Source organism: Ambystoma mexicanum, chromosome 4p (genome assembly GCF_040938575.1).
Source record: "Ambystoma mexicanum isolate Mex_15411 chromosome 4p, UKY_AmexF1_1, whole genome shotgun sequence".
Taxonomy (NCBI): domain Eukaryota; kingdom Metazoa; phylum Chordata; class Amphibia; order Caudata; family Ambystomatidae; genus Ambystoma; species Ambystoma mexicanum.
This window is the reverse complement of record NC_090927.1, coordinates 956,724,272-956,744,198: the sequence shown is the minus strand read 5'-3', so window position 1 is coordinate 956,744,198 and position 19,927 is coordinate 956,724,272. Positions and strand designations below refer to the sequence as shown.

General features: G+C 46.0%; 1 protein-coding gene across 1 annotated transcript in view; it reads right to left on the bottom strand.

Moving 5' to 3' along the window:
• The window catches only part of SIM1 (SIM bHLH transcription factor 1), a 302,054-nt gene extending 282,581 nt beyond the window's left edge, over nucleotides 1–19,473 (bottom strand). Inside the window, exons 1-2 of the mRNA XM_069606526.1 lie at nucleotides 19,268–19,473; nucleotides 17,735–18,301 (exon numbers count right to left, since the gene is read on the bottom strand). Coding sequence (XP_069462627.1) covers nucleotides 17,735–17,909 — 175 coding nt within the window. The 5' untranslated portion in view covers nucleotides 17,910–18,301; nucleotides 19,268–19,473. The remainder of the gene's footprint in view (nucleotides 1–17,734; nucleotides 18,302–19,267) is intronic.
• Between the last annotated feature and the right edge of the window lie 454 nt (nucleotides 19,474–19,927).

Genomic DNA, 19,927 nt, shown 5'->3' with positions numbered 1-19,927 from the left:
GCCGTGCGGGTGAAAGCTACATCAGTGAACCTGATGGGTGACTCGAAGAGTACAAATCCACTGCTGGTGAAATTCTCAGTGCTCCACGTTTATTTTCGGAGACTTTTACAAGCTATGCATATAAATATGAAGTGTCCCTCCCTTCCCTCGCCCCATCTCTAGAGAAAATAGGCACATGGTTTATTAGAACAATCTAAGAGGCTGCTATAAATACTCTTTCAATACTGGGAGTTCATTTTTGAAAATCACTGTTGCGTGGTACTTTCAATAATTCCCAGAGCGCATACAAACAAGCATGTGCACTACAAAAACACACATAGGTCCTCATTCACTGGGTTTTTTTCAATGACATTGTGTCATTATAAAACACTTCTGTGTGTCAGGCTCACAGTGAAAACGCAGATGCAGAGTGAGTGTCATTTAAACCCTTTTTTTTTTTTATTTGAATTTTGGGGAATTGTTTTACGCTGACTTTTCTCGCAGAATAAACTGCACCTGGGCGCAGATGATGCATCCAACATTTCATCTGCATGGTAAGCTCTCCAGCCAGGCTCTGAACTAGTACATTGCCAGGAGGAGGATAAACATATTCAAACAGAAACTTTTAAGAGCTTTTTGAAAACAAGTTAGTTATGTGATGTTGCGTAAATGCCAAGGTAAGGTATTCCATACGGCCAAAGAACGAAAACCGCTGGTCATCCCTGGATGAACAGCGAGATGGTGGTACATCCAGCAGCAACTTGCCTGAAGAGGTCGACTTGGAAGATACCATCTCAGTATATCGGCAAGATATGAAGATGCAAGGTTGTGAAAACATCTAAAAACCAAATACAAAATCTTAAACTTGATTCTCTCCTTCACCGGTAGCCAGTGCAATGACCTGCTAGGGCTAAAATAGATGCTCTTTTAGGAACTTTAAAAGTTTGCCAAACTGCTGGGTTCTGTGTTCTCTGAGGTCTAGACCATTTTATCTCTGGGCATCCAGCAAGTAGACTATTACCATAGTTCCAGCAAGAGTTGACAGTGCACCCAGTGCCATAGCATGATCTGTATGAAAGGGAGGGCAAGAAGTAAGAGTTGTAGAGAATTAAAGACTGACTGCACATTGGCACCGACCTGCTTTTCACACCCACAATTTGCTTACCAAATATAGCCCAAGTTCTTCATTTTAGATTTATAGACAATACTCAAGCCCATAAGGCAGGCAGGGGGAAGAAGTTTAGGAGTATCTGTAAACAGATGTTTGAGGCCAAACAGGGCCATTTCTGTTTTATTGCATTCAGTTGCAGCCGGTTATCGCACATCCAAAGATTGACTTCGTTCAGACAATGGTCTACTCTCTGGAATGAATCCTCACTCTTGCTAACATTCAGAAAAATCTGAGTATCATCTGCTTATGTATGGAAACTTAAATAGAATTTTGTGAAGATACTCGACAAAGCTTTCATATACAGGTTAAAAAGAAGCGGTGAGCGTGCTGAGACCTGGGAACACCACAACTCAGTAGCAGGGTATGAGACTTATGCCCATTGCATTTAACTTGTTGATATTGGAAAATAATTAAACCATACAAGGGCCTTCTCTGAGACCCCCCCCCCATTGTCCTTAGACGAGAGAGTAAGATGCTGTGATCTACCACATTAAAAGCTGCGGAAAGGTCCAGCATTACTTCGGGGGAGAGCTCTCCCTTGTCTGACCAGTCGAGAAGGTCATCCCACACTGCCACCAGTGTCGTTTCCGTGCCATGCTAGGGGTGGAAACTAAACTGGAAATGGTTCAGGAGTGAGTATTTCTGTGTGTGATACTGGAGCTGATTAGTCACTATTTTCTCCAGGATCTTTCCTGGTCAAGAGAGGCCTGTTACTGGTGGATAGTTTTGATGGTCACTAGGGTCAAGATTACATTTTTTTAAGAAGTGGAGAGTTTGAGTTCTAATGGAACTACTCCTTGTGGCAGTGAGAGATTTATAAAGTTGGCAGTGAGAGATTTATAAAGTTGGTCATAATATGTGCCAGATCAGCAGCATAGTAGTTTACTGCGCAGGCTGGAAAGACTAAAAGGTTGTCCTTGGTAGGTTTCAAATTATTCAATAATAAACCAATACTGTCCAGGGGCACGGGCATAAAATCAAACTCTGGGGGTGTTGGAATGTGTAATGTAAGGGGGTAGAAGTCTGAGAATTTGGGGTGACTTTAACATGTGCCAGGTTGTAGTCAATTATGTTCTGAATTTTTTCAATTTAATTCATTAAAAAAAGCATTGAAAGCATTGGCTTGAGAGGTTGAAGGCACAAAGGACAACATACAACAGCTTGGATGAGAAAATGTGTCAATGGTAGTGAACAATCCCAAGGGTCTATTGGATGATATCTGAATTTTGTTATGTAGAAATTTGGATTTGGCATCAAAAATATCAATTTTGTACTCTTTCACCACCAGTATAGCTTTCATTGCAGATAGTGGACTTCTCTGCTTTCTCCATAAATTCTCCATCGGGCAATATATTTTCTTCACGGAGGCTAAATGTGGGGAGTACCAGGGGTTGAAAGGTTTTTGGTGTTTCTTCTGTACGTAAGGTACATGTTCATTACAAATAAAATCCAATGCCCTGCTCCCTTGTCTAAATAACTCCTCGCAGTGCGGTAACGTACAGAGCCTAAGGCGTTCACTAGTACAATTTTAGGAATAGCCTAAAAATCCTTCCTCTTCCGGAAGGTGTGAATTGACTTCCTATGATTGGGGTTGGATGGTTTATTGGTCACAAAAGAGAAAAAACTAACCAAGCGGTCCGTCTGGGGAACCGGGCAGATAGCCATTCCAGATCCACAAACAAGGGTGGGGTCTAAGCTGCTGCGGTTCTCCCTACACTTGTTACTTAAATCAGTGCAAACACATGGACAGAATGGCCCAGAGCTCCTTTCTCCTGGCCTGAACACGTATCTATAGCGAGCATGGCTGCAACATAGAAAGATTCTTCCAAAAAAAAATAAGCTTCTTTGCACGCATTTTTCTCAGATACGCCAGTATACATTTTGGGCCTGATTCATGGAATTATTTGCGTGGGGAAAAGGGGACCTGCGAGTCAAAACGTAACGCAAATCCGCATTCGTCGATTCATGAAACCGACTGTGCAGGACTTTCTTGGGACTTGAATGGAGTTCGTGCAGGCTCAGAACATCTGTGCGAGGCGACGAACGCCTTGCGCACATTTCTGTGAATCGGGCCCTTAAACTCTTTTTTTTTTTAAAGTAACGGCCCAGAAGCTCTGTAACTCCTTTGAGACTGGTAAAAATATTGAACACTGATGCTGCCTTTGCAGGGAAAGATGTCCTAAAAAAAGTCCTTTCAGTAGTCTTACTCGTTTCTGTTTTTTTCGCAGCTCTGACAAAGTAGGAAACCCCTGATCAATCTACACCATGCTTCAAAAATAAACCTTTATTTGGGCAAATGTTTGCTTTGGAAAGTTAGATAATTGGTTAGTTGAGAAGTTAAGCAGTCATTTGACATTGAAAATGCGCCTCTTCAAAGAAAAATTTGATGTAACCTTGGCTGTAGAGTCAATATAGCTTCCACAAAGTGCTTGCTGCAGTACTCACAATTGCACATGTGGATAACAGAAAGAGTTTGAGAACTCAAGCTGCTAAAGGATTATAGAATGCATTAGAAAAAATAGGCAGAACCAGCTATTTCCTAGAAAGAATTCTGCACATTGGTAATGACAAGTCCAATGATGGGGAATGCGTAAGGGTGATGAATGCCTGCCTCTCATATGGTTATGGTTGGTTACTTAACACATTGGGTTGGAAGTAGAGAGAGATTGTGTACAATTTAGCAACTAATTTGTTGCAGGAGCTTCCTATCTGAAAGATACTGGCAATTTGGTGGTGTAGCTTGGCAGACTTAATTCTCGGTATTCAACCACACCAGCACAGTTGATTGTCCCACTGTTGCATAAAACCATTTGAAAAGTCCTTGCATCAAGGCTTAGGTGGTGTGCCTTTGGCACCCTCACAAAGACCCACAATGGTAACAATGCACAGGTGTCTACTCCACGGCTGCACATGCTGGCACATTATTCATGTACGCAAAATATGTAACAATATTCAACAAAATCACGTCTTCCCTTTCGAGGAAATAAGTTACATTTTTGGGAGTGTGGGTTTCAGCAAAGCTAATTCCAAATTTCAACGCAGGAAACGAATTGCTAACTCACATTATAACTATGTTGATGTTCATCTAATTCTTACTAAGCACGTTCGTGAGTAACTGACATCACTATTACAGCGAAAGGTGGGCTGTTGTGACAAGGAACGCTAGGACCATGAATCCTCTAGGATCCGGAAGTGAGGTCATGAAAAAAATATATTCAGAGCTTAGTAGGTGCATGATAGTGAAAGACAAGCTCTCCCACTGATTAAATCTAGCAAGAGAGAAGTTGATAATAAAGACTGCTTGACATGAGAAAGCAGCCCAGGGCTGTGCATTAGGAACGGCAGAGATGCTCCCGTTATCCGCTCCTTATGACAAAAGTGCAGGGCACTTTTGCTGACCCCATTCTTTCAGAGTGAAGAGAAGAGGTGTGCTGTACTTTTCACACCACTAACAAAATAAACGCCCGCTAAATCAAAACATCACGAGAAAGACTGGGGGTTGGGCACAGGCAAGGAATCCTGGGAGATGTCTGACCGATTTGAAAGAAATGAGAACAGCATGTAGAGAGAATGGTTAAAATGCCAGAGGAAGCAGTGTTGGAGGACGCGAGACAGACAGGACCTGATTCACAAACGTGGTTTTGAATGGGAAAATCCCATTGAAAAACGCTTTGTGAATCTAGCCCAGAGGGAGGTAAAGAAATAGAAAAAAGTCAACGAGGAGATAAAGTGGTGTTGGATGTTAAAGGGGACTATGGTCATAGGCGTCAAGTACATGACTGCAAAGGCAGCAGGTGCCCCCATTCTCCTTGAACAACGGGGGCAGTATTGTTGTTTTTCCCCCATGGAGATTCTGCAACCAAAAACAAACAATAAAATCCAGATTGAGTGCCATGCTCTTCTAAACCAGTAGGTGCATCAGGGATTCACACTCCTCTTCTGCTGAGCTCAGGCTTGGTGAAGTGTTGCTAAGCATATAACAAAATTAGCAAGTGCTGTTCACTTCAAAGTGGGATGGCCGCCTCATCAATGAACAACACCAGTCTTCATTTGGGTTGCGGGCTGGGGACAGTCCAAATCTGTTTGTGGCCATGGGAGGATTATGGAATCCTAAAACAGACTGCTGCAAGGCACCTCAACAGGTTGGTATACACGCATTTCGTTGAATGATTTTACATCGTGGGACTTTTCATCGCCAACACTTTCATCGCCAAAAACTTTTTTTTTTTTTACTTTTTTATGGGGGGCAGTGTTTGGTGCGGTTTGGGGTATGATAATTTAAGTAAGGGGGGATTTGGGAGGGCGAAGCCACCCCATAAATGAAAAAATTTAAAAAAGGAGTTTTTGGCGATGAAAGGGTGGCGATGAAAAGTCCCACGATGTAAAATCATTCGGCGAAATAACGTAGAACCAACAGGTTAGGCGGCTGTTGTTGAGATGATATATGTTTAGACCTGCCTGTGAATTCTACAGTGTTTTTCCAATTCCTGCAGCTAAATGTGCTTTAACGTATATGTTGGAGATTAGAAATCAGTCGGTTTGATACAAATTACTGTGCGCTCGTGCCCATTCTATAATTAGAAAAGAGGTAAGAATTGAGTTCCGGCAGCGAAGATCCCAATCCAGAGAACCCACCCGCTAGGGTTTAAATCATAAGAACCATGGGATAATAGGTTTTGAGATAGAAACTTGCGCTCTGGAGTTCAAGTAATATGACTGATTTCAATATTGAATGTCCACAAAACTATTACATTGGATGTCTGTGTTGGCTTTCAAAAAGAACATGAGGTATGAAGTCCTCTTGGCTTGGTATTATCCCATTTTATTTATTGTCAAATAGCAGCCGACACGTGTTTTGACCGACCAGGTCGTTTTTAATGCCAATTATTGGAGTGTACACTGCCTTCATCTGAGGGACAAAATTCTCCCAAGAACAAATGTAGTGTCTGTGTCTTCCACTCGATGTTTCAAATCAATGGGTGATGTCTGTGTCAAACGGGTATTCAGATGACCATATTCCACTTAATCCTATAGGCGACCGTCAAAACTCCAAACAAATGTAGGAAGAAGCCCGATGGCGTGCGTACGGTTTGATGTGTATGTTGTTTCGACCTCAGGATGAGTACAGCTATCTCACTTCGCTCGGTGTAGGAATTTCTGCCACTTTACTAAAAGTGAAAGAAATTGGCACCCACGACTGTGGTGACTCTTCACTGGTAGAGAGAAACAGACAGTTCATTCGATGAGTAAATTTCATGAAATGTCAAACTTCACTGTGCCAGGAAAGGTGCCAGTAATTGGTAACACTGGTGGTTTGAGGAATCGCTTCCAGACGAAATTGTGAGTGTTGGCAGGTGCCTCACTTTGATGGAATTGTAGATGTTGGCAAGTGCCACACTTGGATGGAGTTGTGTGCGTTTGCCTGCGTCGCTTCCGACGGAATTGTGAATGTTGGCAGATGCTGCACTTGGATGGAATTATGAATGTTGGCGAATGCCATACTTAGATAGAATTCCCAAGTCAGGCAGCAACCCCCTTCCCGACCTTGAAGCCTGTTCCCACGATATCGATCGATGGAAGACAATAAACTATCTCCTTTTGAACCCTGCTAAAACTAAAATCATTGTGTGCAGCAATAATACCCTTCTACCACATCCGCTCCCATGGCCCCCACCTTTCGGCCCACATTAAGCCGACCCCCCTCCGATACAGTGAAAACCAAGGCTGCACTATGGACTAAGGCCTCACCCGTCAGATCAACAATGTGTCAAGTGCTGTCACTACCACCTCAAACTTCACAGACGCATTTTCCCTATCTCTCCTACCCGAACAGACTTGCCACACTATGCCTATGGTGATGTAGAGACTGGACTATGCCAACTCCCTATACCTAGCAGCCCCAGCATACCAACGCATCAAACTCCAAAGAGCCCAAACGCTGCTGCAAACCTGCTCCTTGCCCTCGGCCAAAAAGACCACATCTCACCAGCTCTCCAAACCCTCCTCAAGATGAAATCATACCTCCCATCCTGCACACGCAGATCAAGTACTGCGCTCCTTCCAGTGATTCCAACCTCTAACTCTGTCCGGATTGGAGGATCTGCCTTCTCAACCTTGGCCCCAACTCTGTGGAAATCACTTCCCCCTCATATTCACCTCACCCAAGACTATATGACGTTTCCGAAAAGCTCTAAAAACGTGGCTCTTTCCATAATATCAACCACAACCTTCCTAATTGATTGAAACAAACAACCCGATGACTAATGCTCAATGAGATCCCGAATAATGTCATCACTGAATACGCTAATTAATTTGCTTTTAAGCAACCGCATGCCTGAAATGCAGAATATGGATCTCCTTAGTTCATAAACCCACAAACACTCTCATCCCATATCGCTATGCTTACTCTCTACTCTACACCATCACGCAATTGGAATGCAGCTATACCCCTTGATCAATTTGGCCTAGCTGCTCACATACGAACATTAACACATGAACACCTCATCATTCTAATAAATTACAGCTATACCCCATGACAAACCGGCCTAGCTGCACACATAAGCATCATACAGGCCTAACGCAGCTAGAACCCAGTCTTGGTGTTCACCGGCCAGACTGTACATATTCAACCGACACCAATACCAGCACACCTAATTCTAGGATGCAGCTACCATCAGGCAAATACAACAGCTGCTCACATAATCCGGTGCACCCAAGCACCCTACGACACCCTAATCTCTCAACTGACCAGGACTATGGTCCCCGAGGGCGTTCAACCTATCAGCGCTTTGAGGTCATACCAATGATATATAGAGTGCTATATAAATGCCAAATAACATAACATAACAATCTGGACACCTAGCCACTAAAAATTGATGTTGACCTTGGCACATTTACCATAAGCAGCGAGAGGGCTCAATGACAAGGGGGCCCATCAGTAGCAAAATAGATGGCTGCAGGGAAAGTGGGCTGCAGCATAAACAGCTTTCAAAACCCCCTTGAAAACTATGGTTCTTTGAATAATTTCTCAGCTTACTAAACAGGTGTTTGTCAACTACACGCTGCACATGAAACGTGTGTCCAGAGTCTTAGAATTGGGCGCTACCTAAACAATAAATGCACATTCAGGGCCTGATTAACAAAGCATTTCCCAACGGGGTTTGCCATTGGAAAACACTTTTGTAAATCAGGCCCTTAATGTGTTCGGAGGATCACAAATCGCTGGGCTCGTTGGCGTACTGTTAGGAGCGTGAAATAAGCATCACTCTTCCCAAAGCTGAACAATTAATCATCCAGGAAAAAAACAGAAACTGCAAACCCACTTCCTATTTATCCGAGCCATCAAGTGAGTTGTCAACTAATTAATGGCCAGATAAAAAGAAATCATTATCTCAGACACGTGCAATTAACTTGGTGGCTGCAACAGCTTTATTTAATTGTAAATGCTCCCTACTCCCACGTATGTGACGTGTACGTGAATTGACATGCTGGGAAAGGAATAATATAGATGTTTGCATTTTTGCCCAGGGTTTAAAATCAGAGAAGATTCACAGCAATTGCCATTCTGACTATCTAGGTTGTGGTGGAAATCTGCATAATATGCTTTCCTTCTTAAGAATCCACTGTTTTGCTACACGTCTAAGCACAGTCTTTTTTGTAAAAAGACCAATCAGATACAGAGCGAGTTTAAACAAATGTTATACATATCGGATTCACAGCGCGTTTCTCAATGGGATTTTCCCGTCCATTGAGTAGTGCTTTTGTGAATCAGGTCCTGAATGTTTGTATGCCATTTCGGATTGTATTGTGACAAAAAGGAAATTTGCGCTAGTTTAAAGACAGCAAGCCTGATTTTCAAATGCTTTTTTCAATGTGGATACCCCATTAAAAATGTAATGCCGACTTGGATTTGAGCACCATTCTGTATGCAAAACCCTATTAGTCGATTCATAGAATCGACGGTGCAGCACTTTTTCCTAACTTGCGTGGTCTTCGCGCAGACTCGGCATGCCTCTGCAAGTGCCTTGCGCTAGTCACCACGCAGAGTGTGGGCGAGGCCTGTGCAGAAGGTGGAGTAGGGGGCGGAACTCAGAAAATTAGGAAGAACAAGGGGAAAAGTGGGTGCTACGAGGGACGGCCGCAGGCATTCCATAGCACGCCCACAAATGCGCATGACAAAGTGTATTCATGGATGTGACTGCACAGCCTGCTGCCTCGAAATGCATGCGCAAATCCCTCCACTTGCGCATAGAAACTGCAACGTGGTGGTGGGTTTGAATGTTAGATTTGGGGGGCGTGTACGCAGTGTAGTGTGGTGTAGGAATGGTTTACAGGGGTTCACACAGATTTTCCGAGTTTTACCCGAGTTACGCATGTTGTCGGGATGCCAGTAACAGATACGGTGGACCCCGCGCAGGGTCCTCGAGATGCAGGCCTGGTTGCTGGGGACCCCATGCACTATTTTAGAGGTGCGTGTATTCGCACCAGCGGGAGCACTCAAATGTAGCTTTACTGGGTGTTTTTGCTTTGCGTGGGGGTGTGTCAGGGGCGTTACGTCCGCGACTTCCATTTACGATTACTTTGAGCAGAAAATTCCATGAATACGCGAGGCACACATTTTTTATTCTGCGTGCAGGTTTGCGCCTGGTGCATTGATTTATCACGGTTTAAGAAGGTGGGAGATAAATTTGGTCTTTTGTTGTCTGAAACACAATTTCATGGGAACATGCGTGTCTATGTGTGAACAGGAGCACGCATTTATAAATATGTTCTCGCGGAGAAAGCGGGCATGCTCAAGAATAACGTTACTGTCCGAACATCCCCCCCGGAGCACTGCGGACACCATCGGTGGGGGACCCCCCACCGCCCCCGTGACCCCCACCCCATGCATCCAAACAGCCAGGGATCATTTATTAAGACACACGCATCGCTGCGTTCATTTTGCCCTTTCAAATTGCTGGGAAGGGAGCGCTAAGGCAAGGACACAGGCGGTCCCACCCGGCCTGGGTCAAGGTGCACCAGGGATTTTTGAGGGGCCAGGTCAGAGATGTGTAAAGGCCCACCTGTGGGGGCGCGCGAGATTGTCTGAGAGGCAGCCACAGGACCCTGCCTAGCTAAAGTCACGGGTCCTGACCTTGAGGCGGCCCCCACAATGTCCACCGCGGGTTGCCAGGCACCCGCTGCGGTGGCGATGCTTACACACGCCTGTCAACGTTTATAAAGAAGGGGCTGACTGTAGCTTCTCTTGAAAACATCCCCGTCATTTTAGATCAAACTGTAGATGTGGCAAAATTAGAGCAAATATACTGTGAACCGATGTTAACAGTGTGCATTGCAACTACAAGGAGTGGCGCAAGTTTGCACCGGGGCAAAATGCATCCCAAACTGATTTTGCAGTTTATTTTTCTCATTCTGTGGTGCAGTCTATTTGTCCCCATATTTTTCCACTATCAGTGTTCGGATAATAGGACATCTTTGGGAAATGAGCTAACCCTACTTTTGAAGTCTAGTGCAACTGTTGTGTGTCGTGATATGGCAGTATGCTAAGGATGCAGAAGTGTGCCGACCCTGTGCGGATGATACACGTTATGGACTAGTGGAGGTGGGGCGTCCGCGGGAAACCTAAACAGGAGCTACAGGGCCTGCCCTGTTCTTAAAACCAGGCAGACGCCCGGGCGTAAACCTGGATTTTTGATTACACGTTCAAAGGGGTGCCGGGCATTTGAAAGGCTCTTTTATTGGGGCGTGGGGCTTGGATTTCTAAGGGAAACACAGTTGATCTGTACGCTGTTTTTTCTTCCCCATAAATCTGTTTTCGCGACTGTAATAACAGGAGTTTAGTTCTGGAAATCAACATGTAGGCGGCCCAGGCGAAGCGGGATTAAAGAGAGCAAAGTGGCGTAGAAAGGGGCGCTACGTCGGCGGCCCCGAGATGAGAAAAACTCCTGTTGGAAAACAAACACTGAAACCCAACGCGCGGCCTTTCCCCGGGACTTAGACAAACAGCACTAAATCAGCCACCGACCTGGGAACCGTATGTTCCAGGCAGCTTCCGTACTAAATTATAGCATTCGAAATGGGAATACGGGCCCATGCATAGGCGAAGTATATGTATTCATTTTAATGTTAAATGCTTGCACAAAATAACCATCTGCTGGCGAAGAAGGGGCGAGGACAGATGAACGCGGAACAGGGCTAGAGGGCAAGGAAGCAAAAACCCAGCTACTGTTGGAATGGTGCGTTTCAGGCTGGGGGTCGTGTAGCCAACGCACGCACATACATGTGTTATTTAAGCACAACTGTTCACAGTGTTTTCCATTCTGAGCTGTGTTTTTTTAAATTCCCTACGCTGAGTAATAATCCAGTTCAAAATACTCCCAGATGAGCATAACGAATGTAATATTGGTTTGAACGAATTTTAGGCACCGATTCATGGACTGTTTTGCCCAGTTCAAAGTGACTTTACTCTGCTGAAAAGTGACTTTGCACTGCCAACACAAACCCTGAGTGATAGAACTGGGCAACGTGCATTTTTGCAGTGCAGAGTCTTTGCAAAGACAGTACAAAGTCATTTTTGCGGAACAAAATGATTTTGCACTGACTTCCGTACTGCAGAAATGCATTCTGCATTTCCACGAATCAGGGTTTGTATCGGCAGTCCAAGGTCACTTTTCAGCAGAGCAAAGTCACTTTTCAGCAGTGCAAAACATTGCACGAATCGTGCCCTTATTATCATTGTTAGTATTAGTGTTATTTATTAGACGTTGCTTTATTGTGTTGCTTCACAGTCTTGCCGTTCTCTGTGGTGGTACCGAATCTCCTTTGCAACTCATGTAATTCTGATGTGTTAATAAAAGCTTATGTGTCGACTACCTTTAATGAAACCATGACATATGCAAACTTTTTTACTTTGGTAAGCGGACACCGCCTTCCACCTTTTAGCTCTTGTGTTTAGTATCGTGTGTTTCTTTATTTTTCTTTTGCTTTTTTTATGTGCCTCCACAATACTATTGCCCCAGGACCCCCACCTCCAACCGCTCCCCACACCCACAGTGGGAGTTTGCATGCATTTCACGGCGAGGAGCTAGAGTGGAACAATATCTAAGAATCGCACACCGCATCACAATGAGTTAAGAGACACCCTTCTTAACTATGCACAATTGGCACATGGCCAGGAAAACACGTTAAGAAAAAGTAATGGGCATTGGGGTATTTTTATGGTGTGTTTATAGAAGGTTAAATCCCGTGGGCAAGATAGCGTGCCCAGGGATGCCAGTCTGTGGCACGGCGTGGTCCATCTAGTGCATTTGCCGTTGTCTTATTATAAACAAAATATGAAAGCATTCGCTGTTATTCCTATGCCCAGTGATATTATCGATCAAAACAGCCCGGTGGCTTTATCACCTGCACGTCCTTCTAGTTATTACACTATCGTCATAGTTTCCATGTTTCTTTTTTAAAATGATATGCCTGACAGGTCAGGGTTATTTCTGAATGCAGCACTGCTGTGAAAATATATTTTCCCCATCCACAGCTCACAGCTTCATTGCATGTTTGCAATGCAAATACGCATTAGTGGGTCTCAAATATTACATTTTTATGACAGTACATTCTTTTGTCATCCCTTGAGCCCAGTTCGATTCGAATGTGTAATTTGATAATATGTGTGCAACGTGGGTTTGAAGGGGATGCTCTTACTGTAAAGAAACGGGGTGAATTCATTTGAACAGATACCGCCAAATGTGTTTCATTGGCAGTATTGTTACTGCTATGCCCGTTTAACACCTGTGCAAATGCCCGGAGTAATATGCTTTGCTGGATGAAAGGGGCCACGTCCTTCGGAGTTGGGCGACTGCTGCACCCACTTCCACTGTCTGCAACTCGCAACACACCGCCCCACCTCAGTAGCCCGGCAGAGAGCGTGTGCAAGACGGTCCGTCTACAGTGACCACTGCATCCATAAGTGTCCCTGATCCCATGTGTAACTAAGAAGTAGAGGGCCGGTAACTGTGTGCTCGTATGTACAGTTGCAAGATTATGCGTCACCTGTAATAAGAACATGGCACTGCCACTCATCTTGCGATGGGATTGCAATATGCCCGCTGCTACTGCCAGCAGTGTGTGTGAACCCCAATATGCCCGCTGCTAATGCCAGCAGAGTGTGTGTGACCCCAATATGCCCGCTGCTAGTGCCAGCAGACAGCAGTGTGTGTGTGAGCCCCAATATGCCCGCTGCTAGTGCCAGCGGAGTGTGTGTGAGCCCCATTTTGCCCGCTGCTAGTGCCAGCAGACAGAAGTGTGTGTGTGTGAGAGAGCCCCAATATTCCCGCTGCTAGTGCCAGCAGCCCGACTAGCTTTTCAGTTTCCTTTCTCTATTTGGTCTCAGTGGTTACGCATACGTGTATAGTTCTCTGTTTAATTGGGGCACTGCGATATTTCAGTACAGAAGAGCAGGGCTGGGTTGGCACGCTACTCGTCTCGCTGGTCTGTGAACTTATAAAGGTAGTATTCAGCATTACACCTGGTTCCTCTGTTTGCAGATCTCCGGGTGAATAGCCAGAGCACTCTACCGCCGAGGTTGGGGCGCGTCATGTCGTCCGTTCACAATCGCAGTTGTATTCTTGTTAATAGCGAGTATTATTATTGCCGTTATTATAGATTCCTCGAGACTGCGCCCTGCCTACGCCATCGCGCCTCCCTGGCTGATGCATGTGTAAACGTGCTCTTCCCTGGTGCCTTCTTGCCCCCGTGTTGTTTTTCCTGCAGTCCAGCGTGCGCTCCTGCAAGCCTCCGAGGGGGCCGGCCTCGCCCCCTTGGGTGTTTTTGTTGAGCGCATGATCCTGTGCCCGGGCTGCGGCGGCGGCTGCAGCCCGGGCTCGGGTGCACTTTGCCTGCAGTCCCCCGGCGCCTCGCCTCCCGGGGCCCCCGGCTTCTCCGCCGCGTTTGCTCGCTGCCTCCGCCAGGCACCATATGCCGCCGCTGATCAGCGGCCCAGCCGCCGAGGCGCCGTAATTGACGAGCCCTGCCGGGGAGCACGCAGAAAGGGGGCCCACTGAGTCCGGGCAGCGCAGACACGTCTCTCTGCTAATAATCATTTCGTTTTATTTTGGTAAAGTTAAACGCTGAAAGGATAAAGGAGAACTGGGCCTGGTAATGGCAGGCAGGCAGGCCTGCGCGCAGATCTGGAATCCCAGCCACCGCCGACTTATGGTCGTTTGCTTTCGTTCGCCGTATCTTGGCGCTTCTAAGTCATTATGCGAATTAACAAAGAGTGAAACAGCTACGGGCCTGATTACTGTTGCCAACACACAGTGCAAAGTGTCTCTTTACCATGCAAAGTCACTTCGCACCAGTGAAAAGTAGGTTTCCCGTGCAAAATATTCCACGAATCAGGTCCTGCGTGTGTAGTCCTATCCTGTGCACATTTTAAAGAGAAATGTCCACGCTCACTTTGTATAAGGCATGTATTTGAGGGAAAAGGATACAGACATATGCGTTTTATCTGTGTATGACTTCGAGGGAGATTACGTACCGAGAATATATGCTTTAAATCACTGGTGAGATGCGTGATCCACGGGGAGCCCCGCTTGCTGGTGCAGTGGCAATACATCGGCCCTCAATGGCTGCTCATTTCTTTCACTGGTGAAGAGCGGGTGATGTCACGGTGTCTGCTGCTTCTTGTATGTTCTAGATGGCAACGAGGGCAGTGACCACTCACTATGTGTTAGGCAGTGTATATTCACGTGTTCTATAGCTACCTGCATGAGTTTGGATACACAGCCCGATTCGCACAAATATTACGAGGCATACCTGGAGAGGGCTTTAGATTCGCCAAAGAATCCGATTTACGCCCGATTTACCCCAGGCCTCACTGTGACTTAAGACAGTTGCGCAATGTACCTTTTCTGCCACTCTAACAGCGCTCTCTCTCCAGGTACAAGTCAAGGGTAAAACAGCCTTACGCCTAATGACATTTTTGTGACTCAGACCATAATTGTGCAGAGGATCATTTAACTTCCATGGTGTCCGAAATAGTATATGCCTCGCACCTATAGACTAATAAAGCAGTTTCCATCTGAAAGGGCGTAAATATTTAAAAATTGCTGACTTAAATAATGAATCATGTTTTTCGTTTGAGCGTCCGGCGGAAGCAAATGCAGATGTGCCAATTTCCTGGAACCGCAATCTTTAAAACCACTGGTGTATTTATAGGGACACTCGGGGTGTGCATATTACACACCAGTACGGACCCCCGTCTTAAATGCATGTTTCTCATTAAACTGATCCCGATGGCAAGAAGGCGCATGAGATACTCGGCTATCCTTTAAGGACGGCTCCCTAGAGCACTGGCGCGAGGCGCGGGACGGGACGCCTTCCTCTTTTGGCGATCATCGCGTGCCGCCTCCTTTCCCCATTTCCCCTTTTCTTCTACACTGGTTAAAGATTTGCCCAACTGTCTCGGGTCGCAAATCACAGATTGCTCAGCGCGGGTAATAAATACTCGTAGGGCAAGATTTGCAAAAATGTTTTAACGTTGAAAAGTACCATTGAAGACATGTTTTATAAACCAGGCCCTTAATATGTGATATACATAATCTACCTTATGCTAAAGCACTCACTCATAGGCCTCCCTCGAAATGCCCAACGTGTGCCTCTGTTTTCAAAGTAGTGAGCTTTCTACCTTTCCACTGTGCACTAATTCCCAGAACAACAAGTCCCATTGTTAGATTTCACCGACTCTTCCTTGGGCTACACGATATGTGATGGCATACACTGAAATAAGCCGGGTTGATGTCCTATGTGTGGGCAAACAATAACATTTAGACGTGAAGTTGCAGAGGGCCGGCCACGGTTTTCGAAAGCAGCAGGACTGTCGAGGAAAAGAAGGGTATTTGGCGAATCACTATGGTCACACCAAAGCGGCATCGCGATTAAAACCATGTAAGTACACAGTGGCTTAAGCTGTATCCAGAGAGCACGTATGTGCACCCATGACTTGGGCTCACAGAAACTGTTTTGGCCCCGTGCCTCTGATAGGCAGCAGGCCAGGAAGATGGGGGGCACGGGAATTAAGCAACTTGGCATAGGCAGTTTGCCCTGGGCGAGGGTAGGCTCCCCTACAACCACCAGATAACTCATCCAAGCAAGTAACACAAAGCAAACACAAAAGGGGTCCTGGGAGTTCTTACTAGTGCCAGTAGTTTTCTGGGGGGGGGGGGGAGTGGGCATCCCGACAAAGGAAGGTAATGGCTGCAGTGTTAGGGAGAAATTAAGGTGACAGCAGGGGGCGAATGGAGGCATTGGCGCTGAAACCAGCCCGAAGCCTTGGAGGTTTTGCCTGGGTCAATTTACCCCTTATGAAAAATCGGACGTCAGACCATGAAGAAACCCAACCGACGACTACATACTCAACCGGAGAAGATGGTGTAATGAGGCCTCGGTATCTAATAATCACCACTGATGGATAAAATCAGTCAGCAAGAAGAAAGAAGCTGCGCAAAGAATTAAATCCAAACGCAAACTCGCTCTGTACGGACCTTGCGTGCTGCGGCGGCTGGAGAGTGTTCTTGCTTTTTACCTCCCTGCCCGCCCTACAAAGGAGATGATATGGGCTGTTCCAGTAGGCCAAAGTGAACAAAGCATAAAATCATGCATTGAACACGTTTAAATGGAGGAAAAAAAGGCAGGCAACAGCAAGTTTCCTGGACGTCGTAAACCAATGGTGCAGGGATGAGGAAGGAGGATGCCCATTGAGGTTTGACAGCCACGAATCAGCAAATGTCCCACTTGCAAAAGCAAAATGGGACCTGGCACCAGAGCTCATGGACGTTGTTGGGGCTAATAAGGAGCCCATGTAAATGGAAGTGGCTGGCGGTAAAGGGTATGGCTCCTACTGACCACGAGATGCCCAAAGGCATGCACACCTTCAGTTTTCATTGATTGTCTTGTAAACAATAAAGCCTACGTCCCAAAAATGGTATTCCACACAAATCGTCATGGTAGCGTGGTCCTTTATCACATCGGTGTTTGTTGCATGTAAATGCACTAGATCCCTACTCAGCTTAGTGATGATCGGAGAAAGCTATGTAAACACTCGCACTGATGCCAATTTTCTAGGCACGAAACCGCTGGCCGGCAAGGGGCCTGCAAACCCCATACAACGCCGGCCAAAAACAACAGAAAGCAGTGTTTGCTTTTACCATGCCTTGGACTCGGCCCCACATCTCAAGTGTTGACAATGGCTTCATGGACGCAGAGAATAGCCGAGCGCACTGAAGGGAAAGTGCACACATACTATATAGCAGAGCCACGTAGAGAAGGAGGGACACCTCAGTGTGTATATGAATGGACGCTACCCATGCAACAAATAATGTCACAATGGCGTGTGCATGCAATTATTGCGATAGAAGAATAAGGAGAAAATCATGGACCAAAAAAGCATCAAGACTAATGAGAACAAAACTGCAACAAAAGGAATATAGCAGATTAAATAATTTCGGATAGGCCTGCCAGGGTACACGTACTGGAGAGCAGGCGGGTATCTTGGCCGTGAACAAGCGAGGGACCCCTTCGCTGCAAACCTACCTTCGGGAAAGACCACTCGCATCTTCAGGTAACTGGTGGTCAGTCGGATTATGGACGCTTTGTCGAGCTGGGAGGTGATGGCAGAGGGCAGTGGCAGCAGCTTTGCCAGTTCATAAAATTCACTATTTTCTTTTTCCCGCCTAGTCCGGGCCGCATTCTTGGACTTCTCTTTCATGGTGTAAATGTCCTCCTTCCTTCTCAGAGTTCAAAATCCACAGATTCATCCAAAGCGGCCGTGGGGAAAACTTTATCTCGGCTTCATTGAGCAGTATGACTTCGATGAATTGAACTATAGTGGAAAACGGATAATAGCCTCTGAAGGAAACTGGATTTGAACAAATTATCCCATTTGGATTAGAATCCATGAATGACAGCTGAATTTTCCAGTATCTGAAAGTCTAGCCCAGGAACTGCCGCAGTCCTTTTCTTCCAATGTAAAATGCAATCACAATCCTTGCCAAAAAACGGCATAATCCTGTTTATTTTTCCCACTGTCACTCGCTATGGCTTTGCAGGGGTGCTGTGCCGGCTTGTTCATTGAGTGAGCGCACGAGTAACTTCCTTTTCCTATAAAGAAAACAGAATACAAAGGATAAAGGCACCTTCAACGCACAAAGTCAACACTCTTTAACATCGGATTGTGGGAGCTTTGAAAAGGCAAACCATACAACGGAATCGGTAAGGAGCAGAGCAAAACTTTTACAAATGTAATTGACACAAATATCTGACGACGTAAAAGTGAAACATTGCAAACAATGTTGGTGTTTTATTTAGTGGCTACCCAAAATCTCTCTTTTTTAGGGTTGGTGTGTTTACATGGGAGTTTACTATTTTATCACTACTCGCACTTAGCACTATTGTCATTGCTCTTATTGTTAGAGGCAGAATATTGCTCATGTTATAAAAAAAAGTTTGAACTTTCTTGGAAGTTCCAAGCACTAGAGAATGTCGTTAAGCAGCCTCACGTCCATAGAGCGTTACAAAAAGGCCACAAATATGCTCACACATAAATAATATACAAGTCAATTGTACTGAGATTCGCACGACAGCGGGGAATAGTGTATCCTCGATACGCGCGTTCTACTATTGCAGTGAGGTTGAATAAGTGGAGGCAAATAGCCAGGTCAAATGAACAGCTCTCATACTATTTTGAAATTATATTTGCCCTCTTAAATACCAAGATTTCAAACCTTCCACACTCGTCCCAACCTCTTTCTTCCGCTTGGTTACTCCAATGCAGCCCCCGAACCTAAAACCCTAACTTCTCCCTTACCAGAGAGTTAGCAGGCTGAGGGTGTACATTACAAGAGCCAAAGCTATACTGTGCTAGCCAGAAAAAATGCAGTTAAAAAAAAGAAAAAATGCAATATCACATTTTGAAAGTATTATAACTTTATTAGGCTGGCGCTTTAAGACCCCAAATCTTCCTTCCTAAGACATCAGAGAATCGTAATCAAAGCGTGCAGGGCTGTGTCCCGCAGTCCCGCTGAGAGTCTGGCTGGTGCAGCGCGTGCCCTGCGGTCCCCAACCTACCTCCAGCTCTCAGTGACTGTCCTTGCGAGTACCCGTCGGGCGAGGGGGGCTCCCCTCTGCCTCCTCTTGGGTTGCTCCTCTCGGGCGCGCCGGTTCCAGCGTCCTTACAGAAGGTGCCATGAAGCTGGACACTAATCGAGCGGGGATAATTCCAGACTAGGGGCGACTAATAACTTGTCCATAGCCAAAGGCTTTAGTTTAGTACAACTTCAAGCTCTGGCTCTTGTCTAGCCCCCATCCCTCCCCCCCCCTCTGAACAACAGTCCCGCTCCCCATTGGACAGTGTCCCAGAGCCACCGGTCGCCCATTGGCCGATGAAGGGGAGGATGACGGCGGCCCAAGCGCGGTGACGTCGTGGCCGTCGAAGGCCATCAGTACAAAACTATCTGTTCGGCTGTAAGAGTTTCTCTCAGAGCAGAGGGCGGGGTAAGAGACACACGCTGTAGGTGACGTAGCCCTTTGACCTGTAGTGGGAGGGGCGGAGACGCGCACGCTTCGAGCGCTCTTAAGGCGCATAGCAACAACGTCTCTCCCAAAGCCTCCACATGGCAACGACGCTGTTTTCGTATCTGGGAAAGTAGCGCCTCCGGTCATTTGAGCCGGGCGGAGCCCATCCTGGCTGTAACACGCAAGTTAACCCATATTCCCTCTTTACTCGTA